Source organism: Platichthys flesus, chromosome 14 (assembly GCF_949316205.1).
Source record: "Platichthys flesus chromosome 14, fPlaFle2.1, whole genome shotgun sequence".
Lineage (NCBI taxonomy): Eukaryota > Metazoa > Chordata > Actinopteri > Pleuronectiformes > Pleuronectidae > Platichthys > Platichthys flesus.
This window is the reverse complement of record NC_084958.1, coordinates 24416422-24426764: the sequence shown is the minus strand read 5'-3', so window position 1 is coordinate 24426764 and position 10343 is coordinate 24416422. Positions and strand designations below refer to the sequence as shown.

The window sequence follows — 10343 nt, the reverse complement described above, 5'->3', positions numbered from 1 at the left end:
TGTCTGTTTGTGAACCAGAGAAAAACTAAGTTGTAGTTTATTTTACATTGTTCATGCAGTTTTAGTCGCTTATTACCATCCACGTGTTTAATTGTGTGTGTGTGTTTTCTTTCTTGTGTGCTTGTGTATTTTGACTTAAGACCTAAACTCGTCTGAGTTTCACTGACAGTTTCTAGTTTTGTGAGATAAAACTATTTTATGAAAATATGTGGATGCAACAGTCACACAATGTGAAGTGGTTCATTCCGTGACGTCACAGAACAGGTCAGTGCGCCCCCTACAGGCGGACACGGTGTCCGACCACAGGTCCTGTGAGAAGCTTCCTCGTCTCAGTGTGAGCAGACGGTCCGGACTCTACCAGCAGGGGGCGCTGCTCATCGGCAGATCATTGTCCAGGTGTCATTCTTCAGTTTCCCTGCAGGTACCGAGCAGAGAAGGAGTCCAGCTGAGTCTCCAGCTCTGTGGCTCTGTTCCTGTCAACAAACAAACTAATATTATTTATCTACAGTAGTTCTACTGTCACCAACATGTCATGTTTCTGCCACCAGGGGGCTTCTCAGTCGGAACAATAACTACAGCAGGAGTTTGTTATAGTTGTGGCGCAGTGTGGGATTATGGGAGTTGTAGTCTTCTCCTGGGGCCAGGATCTCTTTCAGTTAACACTAACCCCAGCTGCAGGAAATAAAACACACACTCTGTAAAGAAGGAAGTCGACTAATCTTCTTATCTTTACAATTCAACAGGTACAACACATTTCTACTGTATTTTCATATCAGTACACACGTGTACAGTGAGGTTTGAAAACAAGTCCGATTCCAAATGAACATGAGCAGAAAACCACAAAGATCGATAGAAACTGAAGATGGATGTGGACTGAGATCCTGGCTCCAGACACAGGGACCAGGAAACCAGTGAAAACTCAGAATGTTCAGAATCCACAGCTCGCCTCTGAGGGGCGGAGCCACCGCCAACTTAAAGCAAGACGGACACGTGACAGCTTCCAAAAGTGAACCCATATCATCTGACACCCCCTGGTGGCTGGCTGCAGTACTGCTCTCGGTTCCTCTTCCTCTAGAATAAATGAATGAATCTTGAATACGGATCTGAGCTGGGGGCTGAGCGTGACCTCTGACCTGAAGGCCTTGGACCTCCTCTGGATGCTCTCCAGCCTCTGGATCCTGAGGCTCAGCTGGCGGACCTGTCCCTCCAGCTCGGCTTCTCTCAGGTCCACTCTCTGACTCCACCGGCCCAGCGCCGCCACCACTTCCCTCCGACACAAACACAGCTTTCAGATTCTGTCACAGTGACTGAGCCAGGGTGAGTGACAGCTAGGGGGCGGGCTTACTTGCACACTTGCCGGCTGCAGGCGGAGCTTACGACGGGGATCACGGCCCTGAGGCGGCGAGCGGCGTGCGCCACAAACTGCTGCTTCAGGACGCGCTCCCTGCTCGAGTCCGTCCAGGTCAGCTTCTCATACAGGTACAGGAGAGCGTACAGAGACAGAGACACAGCCACAGGACGCCAGCCCACAGAGCGCCACACCTGCAAGGACATCGCACAACTGAGACACACAACTGAGACACACACCGGAGACACACACCGGAGACACACCTGAGACACACACCTGAGACACACACCGGAGACTCACACACCTGAGACACACACCGGAGACACACACCGGAGACTCACACACCTGAGACACACACCGGAGACACACGACCTGAGACACACACCTGAGACACACACCTGAGACACACACCTGAGACACACCTGAGACACACACCGGAGACACACACCGGAGACACACACCTGAGACTCACACACCTGAGACACACACCTGAGACACACACCGGAGACTCACACACCTGAGACTCACACACCTGAGAGACACACCTGAGACACACACCTGAGACACACACCTGAGACTCACACACCTGAGACTCACACCTGAGACACACACCTGAGACACACACCTGAGGCACACGACCTGAGACACACACCTGAGACTCACACCGGAGACACACACCGGAGACACACCTGAGACACACACCTGAGACTCACACACCTGAGACACACACCTGAGACTCACACACCTGAGACACACACCTGAGACACACACCGGAGACTCACACACCTGAGACACACACCGGAGACACACGACCTGAGACACACACCTGAGACACACACCTGAGACACACACCGGAGACACACACCGGAGACACACACCTGAGACTCACACCTGAGACTCACACACCTGAGACACACACCTGAGACACACACCGGAGACTCACACACCTGAGACTCACACACCTGAGACACACACCTGAGACACACACCGGAGACTCACACACCTGAGACACACACCGGAGACACACGACCTGAGACACACACCTGACACACACACCTGAGACACACACCTGAGACACACCTGAGACACACACCGGAGACACACACCGGAGACACACACCTGAGACACACACCTGAGACACACACACCTGAGACACACACCTGAGACACACACACCGGAGACACACACCTGAGACACACACCTGAGACACACACCTGAGACTCACACACCGGAGACACACACCTGAGACACACACCTGAGACACACACACCGGAGACTCACACACCGGAGACTCACACACCGGAGACACACACACCTGAGACACACACACCTGAGACACACACACCGGAGACTCACACACCGGAGACTCACACCTGAGACACACACCTGAGACACACACACCTGAGACACACACACCGGAGACTCACACACCGGAGACTCACACACCGGAGACTCACACACCGGAGACTCACACCTGAGACACACACCTGAGACACACACCGGAGACTCACACACCTGAGACACACACCGGAGACACACGACCTGAGACACACACCTGAGACACACACCTGAGACACACACCTGAGACACACCTGAGACACACACCGGAGACACACACCGGAGACACACACCTGAGACTCACACACCTGAGACACACACCTGAGACACACACCGGAGACTCACACACCTGAGACTCACACACCTGAGAGACACACCTGAGACACACACCTGAGACACACACCTGAGACTCACACACCTGAGACTCACACCTGAGACACACACCTGAGACACACACCTGAGACTCACACACCTGAGACACACACCTGAGACACACACCGGAGACTCACACACCTGAGACTCACACACCTGAGAGACACACCTGAGACACACACCTGAGACACACACCTGAGACTCACACACCTGAGACTCACACCTGAGACACACACCTGAGACACACACCTGAGGCACACGACCTGAGACACACACCTGAGACTCACACCGGAGACACACACCGGAGACACACCTGAGACACACACCTGAGACTCACACACCTGAGACACACACCTGAGACTCACACACCTGAGACACACACCTGAGACACACACCGGAGACTCACACACCTGAGACACACACCGGAGACACACGACCTGAGACACACACCTGAGACACACACCTGAGACACACACCGGAGACACACACCGGAGACACACACCTGAGACTCACACCTGAGACTCACACACCTGAGACACACACCTGAGACACACACCGGAGACTCACACACCTGAGACTCACACACCTGAGACACACACCTGAGACACACACCGGAGACTCACACACCTGAGACACACACCGGAGACACACGACCTGAGACACACACCTGACACACACACCTGAGACACACACCTGAGACACACCTGAGACACACACCGGAGACACACACCGGAGACACACACCTGAGACACACACCTGAGACACACACACCTGAGACACACACCTGAGACACACACACCGGAGACACACACCGGAGACACACACCTGAGACACACACCTGAGACTCACACACCGGAGACACACACCTGAGGCACACACCTGAGACACACACACCTGAGACACACACACCGGAGACTCACACACCGGAGACTCACACACCGGAGACACACACCTGAGACACACACCGGAGACACACACCTGAGACACACACCTGAGACTCACACCTGAGACACACACCTGAGACTCACACACCTGAGACACACACCTGAGACACACACCTGAGACACACACACCTGAGACTCACACCTGAGACTCACACACCTGAGACACACACCTGAGACACACACCTGAGACACACACCTGAGACACACACCGGAGACACACACCTGAGACACACACCTGAGACACACACACCTGAGACACACACACCGGAGACTCACACACCGGAGACTCACACACCTGAGACACACACCTGAGACACACACACCTGAGACACACAACCTGAGACACACACCTGAGACACACACCTGAGACACACACACCTGAGACACACAACCTGAGACACACACCTGAGACACACACCTGAGACACACACCTGAGACACACAACCTGAGACACACAACCTGAGACACACACCTGAGACTCACACACCTGAGACACACACCTGAGACACACACACCTGAGACACACACACCTGAGACACACACACCGGAGACTCACACACCGGAGACACACACACCTGAGACTCACACCTGAGACACACACCTGAGACTCACACACCTGAGACACACACCTGAGACACACACCTGAGACACACACACCTGAGACTCACACCTGAGACACACACACCTGAGACACACACCTGAGACACACACCGGAGACTCACACACCTGAGACACACACCGGAGACACACGACCTGAGACACACACCTGAGACACACACCTGAGACACACACACCGGAGACACACACCTGAGACACACACCTGAGACACACACACCTGAGACACACACACCGGAGACTCACACACCGGAGACTCACACCTGAGACACACACCTGAGACACACACACCTGAGACACACACACCGGAGACTCACACACCGGAGACTCACACACCGGAGACTCACACACCGGAGACTCACACCTGAGACACACACCTGAGACACACACACCGGAGACTCACACACCGGAGACTCACACACCTGAGACACACACACCGGAGACTCACACACCGGAGACTCACACACCTGAGACTCACACACCGGAGACTCACACCGGAGACACACACATGACACAAGGTAGCGTACCACTCCACCGATCACCAGGACTGTCATGGAGGCTCGGGCGGTGACAGAGACAAGGCCTGTTGCTATGGACAGCACCATCTCATCCTTGAAGCTGGAGGCGTCCTGCAGACACACAAAGTTAGGACAGAGCGACACCGACACACAGCTGCCGGGGATCGAACCTCAGACATCTCACCTGAGGCCGCGGCTCGCAGCCGCTCAGCGCTCGCTTGGCGTTGGCGGCTCCGATGAAGCGAGAGACGAGGGCGGTCCAACCCAGAGAGAACTGGAACTCGATGTTCTCCTGAAAATCTGCACAGAGGACGGCGAGGCCGAGGTCAAAGGTCAGCTCGAAGCAGGAGGACGGAGCGCAGAGCTGCTCCTGGACGGACAGAGACAGCAGAGGACGGACGCTGTCTGAGGACGGAGCAGAAACAAAAGAAGAAACTGTCAACCACACCCTCATCATGTGACACAGGTCGTCCTCCAGAGTCTGAGGACAAAGTGAGACGCTGCCGTTACCGGTCATGTGTCTCTGGGCGTCCCTGATGTCTCTGAGGACGCCGGGGGAGCAGCGATGAGCCAAGCAGCCGACCAGCCGGTCCTCCACGTGCTGCAGCAGCTTCTGAGAAGAGACGGCCCACTGATCACATGACTCACCTGCTGAGTCACCTGCTCTGGAGGCAGGTGACTCAGCGCTGCCCTCTTGTGGTGTTAGCCACCTCTGACTCCGGTAACCAATCAAAACGTTTGTTATCGTCACAACGTGTTTCACTCACGGTTTTATAGATCTGCAGATTCTCATGTGTCGGACTGAAGTCACACCTGAACTCCTCCACCAGGACAGGAAGTGAGCAGGTCTGATCCCAGAGCGCTGAGGTCACCTGACACACACACACAGACACACACACACACAGACAGACACACAGACAAACACACACACACAGACACACAGACAAACACACACACACAGACACACACACAGACACACAGACACACACACAGACACACAGACACACACAGACACACACAGACAAACACACACACACACACAGACACACACAGACACACACAGACACACACAGACAAGTTACTCTATATAAAGATGATCAGTGACACGTTTCCTCAAATGAAGGTAAAACATCTCAGAAATGAAAGCTGCCATCAGCCAATCAGGAGTCAGTCTCATCTGTCAATCATCAATAACTGATTCAAATTAAACTGATGAGAAACGTGAACACACATCAGATCAGAACAATCTGAATCTTTACAAACATTTGTTCAACTTCTACTTTGAGTTTTTAGTTTGGTCCATGTTCCATCTGCTAACATGGAGGAGGAGGAGTTTATTACCCACAATGCAACTGGTATGTCTGAGCTTAACCTTTAGGAGCTACCATGTCGTCCATCTTTATGGACAGTGTGTTGTGAAGGATCCTTCACCTCGGCAGCGACTCCCTCACTCAGAGTCTTGATCTTGTCTCTGACGTTGTCCCTCAGATGGTTCATCTGTCCTCGCACAAAGTCCAGCCGGTCCCGTCGCTCCTCACGCTCCTCCAGGCAGCAGATCCTGACAGAGGTCAGAGGTCAGAGGTCAGAGGTCAGACACGAGGACATTATGAAACAGTTTGCCGTCTCCCTCACTTTCTGTCGGCAGAGGCGATGTTGATGTCGTCCATCACAGCCGTGACGTCCTCAGTGATCTGCCGCCCCGTCACCGTGTGCTGCTCAAACTTGGTTTTCACCGCAGACTGGGAGATGAACTCCTGCAGGGTCAGAGGTCACCACAGTCACAGGTCGGCACAAAGCCTCGGCCTCAGAGCAAACCCTGAATCTGCTGCGCACCTCGAACGTCCTCTCAAACCTCTGGAACTCCCTCAGTCTGTCCTGGAAGCCTTCAGCCAGAGCGCCACCTGCAGGAGGAGACAGGAAGTTCAGCTGATCCACGTCAGGTCGGGTCACCTGGTGTCAGGCTCTGGAGGTAAGTGTGGAGGGAACTGCAGCGCCCTCCCCTGGTGAGGGGCTGTCACTGCAGGGCAGAAGACGTTTAAGATGAATTTAGAGTCTGTTTGTTTTAACAGATGTTAAATGATCTAAAACTGGTTTGTCTTTGAAATTCATACAAACGTGATGAATGTGACTCTGATACACAGACGGACTTCCAGCGCGGGGAGAGCGTGGCCTAGGGGATAGTGCGGGTGCTCTGCAACAAGAAGGTTGCCGGTTCGAATCCCACTCTATCCCATCTGCATGCCTAAGTGTCCTTGGCAAGATACTGAACCCCTAGATGGCCCCTCATAAAATGATGAGTGTTCTAAAAATGTAAGTCGCTTTGGATAAAAGCATCAGCTAAATGACATGTAATGTAATGATGTAATGTAATGTGTCCTCGTCTCACATGTCCCCTGTGAGATGAGGACAGCGTCACATGATCCATGAGAATCACACAGAAGATGTCTCCCTTAAACCTCCAGATATAAAAGAGCTTTCAGCTGATCTGAGGACGATCAGCTCCTCACCCGTCTCACCTGTCTCACCCGTCTCACCTGTCTCAGGCATGCCCTGCGCTCGCTGCATCCTGGAGCTCAGGACTTCTTTAGCAGAGACGAAGAAGATCCTCCCCGGAGCCTCGTCCAGACCAACCGTCCTCAGCTCCTCCACCAGGAAGCTCACACATCGGTCCATGTGCTGCTTCCTCACCTGGACAGCAGGGGGCACACACGCTGCAGTCTCATGTCTCTGACTCAGTTTACTGTGACACTGGTGGAAAGTCATGTCTTTCTAACAAAATGAAAATATTCAGATTCAGGAACTTTTTCCTTCATTCATAATGAAACACACACACACCCACACACACACACACACACCTCCTCCATGTACTCGGGCTCGGTCACTGATGCGTCCCATCTGTTGAGCAGGATGAAGATGTTCGGTTTGGAGATTCTCTCACTGACTTTGTGGAAGAAAAGTTTCTCCTGAAAACAGAAGACGACACCTTGTCCTTCACATGCACCTGTCATTCACAGGTCGTCCTGTGGGGGGGGGGGTGCTCACCGTGTTCATCAGCGTCGACTCTGCGTTTCCCACGAGCACAAAGACGTCGGCGTCCAGACAGAACTTATCGATCCAGCTGTCCAACTCCAGAGTCACGTCTGTCCCAGGACTGGGTCAAAGTTCAGAGAAGACATCAGGTTCAGTGTCTCTGCTGCAGTGATCATCATGGCTTCAGAAAGAGAGAGAGAGAGAGAGAGAGAGAGAGAGACAGGGAGAGAGAGAGGGACAGGGAGAGAGAGAGAGAGAGAGAGAGAGAGAGAGAGGGAGAGAGAGAGAGAGAGAGACAGGGAGAGAGAGAGGGACAGGGAGAGAGAGAGAGAGAGACAGGGAGAGAGAGAGGGAGAGAGAGAGAGAGAGAGACAGAGAGGGACAGGGACAGAGAGAGAGAGAGAGGGAGAGAGAGAGAGAGAGAGAGAGAGAGAGAGACAGGGACAGACAGAGAGAGAGAGAGAGAGAGAGAGAGAGAGAGAGAGAGAGAGAGAGAGAGACAGGGACAGTGTTACCTGTCCATCAGCACCAGGTCGTCTCTCAGCAGGGCGCAGCAGCTCTTGGGCCAGAACACTTTGACGAGGCTGCCGGACTCTAGGGTTGGATCCATGTGGAGAGCGTGAGCGAGCTGGTTGACCGTCTGTGGACGAGGACGGAGACGTCAGACATCAACAGATTCATTCGACCTCTGGACACTTGATGAGTGGACGTACAGTGAGGCTCCGCCTCTCGGTGGAGGCCTCTGGGTGGAGGTAGGCCTCGTCTCCGTCGGCACCCTCCACGCTCAGGAAGCAGTTGGTGGTGTGGCCGATGCCGCTGGGCAGGACCCGGTCCCGCAGCATGGCGTTGATCACCGTGCTTTTCCCGTTACTAGTTCTTAACATCAAACACATGAACACGTGACCAGCTGACAGCCAATCACAGAGCTTGCTACATCTGATGCATGAATCGTTCTTTCTTGATTCTTGTTGTTCTGGTGTGTTCCTCCTGGTTGATGAACTTATTGTGCGTCAGTTTGATCTAATGAAATGTAATGATGCTAATCTGAATCACTTTATAATGTTTTTGTCGTTTATTACCTCCCCCAAAAAATGTTGTTCTATTTTTAGATTTTCCAAAATGTGATGAAAAGTTCATGTTCTGGTACGATGGAAACAAACTCATGACCCGTGATGTGTCTTGTTGTGTTCACGGAGCGTTCTCTCAGCTACCTGCCGAAGAACGCCACCTTCATGTGTCTCCGCAGCAGAACGTCCCTGATGGTCCACAGCTTGGAGACGCAGCTCAGCAGGTCCAGGTTCTGCTCCTCCAGCGCCACCGGGCCCAGGTCGTCGCCCCGCCACGCCTCTGACATCACACGGCCAACACAGGTGAGGTCACCGCACAACATTCAACACTAACTCCGATTTTTGATCAGTCACGTTTGCATTGTTCTCACTAGCGACCCCTGGTGGTCAGAGGCTGGTTCTTCACTTCATTCTCAACAACACCTCGAGGGTTATCAGAAGTCAAAGGTCACAGTGAACGTAACATGTCAGGAACATGTGAAGTGTTTGAGTGTGTGTGTGTGTGTGTGTGTGTGTGTTTGTGTGTGTGGATGTGTGTGTGTGAGTCTGACCGTCCACAAATGCAGAGCCGTCCTTCACAAAGTCCAGCAGCTGATCAAAGATGGAGGTGATCGAACGCTTCGCTTCAACAAAACGACGCAAAGGAGACGGATCCTCATCATCCATCACACCTGACCACACACACACACACACACACACACACACACACATTTTGATGATCAGACATCGACACAAACTCTTGGACAAATTGACAATAGCTGTGTGTAACGTGTGTGTGAGTTTTTACCGTGTTTTGTGTCTCGGGGTCAGAGGTCACTCGTGGTTTCGGGGTTCGTCTCTGTCAGGTGGCCGTCAGCTCCCATCTTCCCTCTGCTCGACACATGGACGAGCACACATCAACTGATCCTTAACACACAAAGCTCAGCTTACAGTGTGTGTGAGTGTGTGAGTGTGTGTGTGTGTGTGTGTGTGTGTGTGTGTGTGTGTGTGTGTGAGTGTGTGTGTGTGTGTGAGTGTGTGTGTGTGTGTGAGTGTGTGTGTGTGTGTGTGTGTGTGTGAGTGTGTGTGTGTGTGTGTGTGAGTGTGTGTGTGTGTGTGAGTGTGTGTGTGT

At 53.0% G+C, this 10343-nt stretch overlaps 1 protein-coding gene across 3 annotated transcripts; it reads right to left on the bottom strand.

The window, feature by feature from the left end:
• Window positions 1–334: 334 nt before the first annotated feature.
• mfn1a (mitofusin 1a) lies at window positions 335–10122 on the bottom strand. Of its 3 annotated transcripts, none has more exons than XM_062403947.1 (18): window positions 10020–10122; window positions 9784–9903; window positions 9377–9512; window positions 8879–9041; window positions 8681–8805; window positions 8178–8286; window positions 7991–8098; window positions 7670–7823; window positions 6969–7036; window positions 6768–6889; window positions 6567–6693; window positions 5903–6007; window positions 5646–5748; window positions 5320–5540; window positions 5124–5246; window positions 1346–1542; window positions 1134–1263; window positions 335–473 (listed from the first exon to the last, which is right to left on the bottom strand). In XM_062403947.1, exons 2-18 carry the CDS (start codon window positions 9896–9898, stop codon window positions 375–377), a joined length of 2205 nt encoding a protein of 734 aa, XP_062259931.1. In that variant the 5' UTR covers window positions 9899–9903; window positions 10020–10122; the 3' UTR covers window positions 335–374. The 3 variants fall into 3 exon arrangements, with proteins under 3 accessions (XP_062259931.1, XP_062259933.1, XP_062259932.1); XM_062403949.1 differs by having other exon boundaries at window positions 1134–1268; window positions 5145–5246; XM_062403948.1 differs by having other exon boundaries at window positions 5145–5246.
• Window positions 10123–10343: the final 221 nt, after the last annotated feature.

Coding starts and splice junctions, on each gene's coding strand:
- mfn1a (XM_062403947.1), bottom strand. CDS start 9,898: ATGGATGATGAGGATCCGTCTCCTTTGCGTCGTTTTGTTGAAGCGAAG. Junction 9,513..9,783: donor CGGCTCTGCATTTGTGGACG/GTCAGACTCACA, acceptor GTGTGATGTCAG/AGGCGTGGCGGGGCGACGAC. Junction 1,264..1,345: donor TGCAGCCGGCAAGTGTGCAA/GTAAGCCCGCCC, acceptor GTCGGAGGGAAG/TGGTGGCGGCGCTGGGCCGG.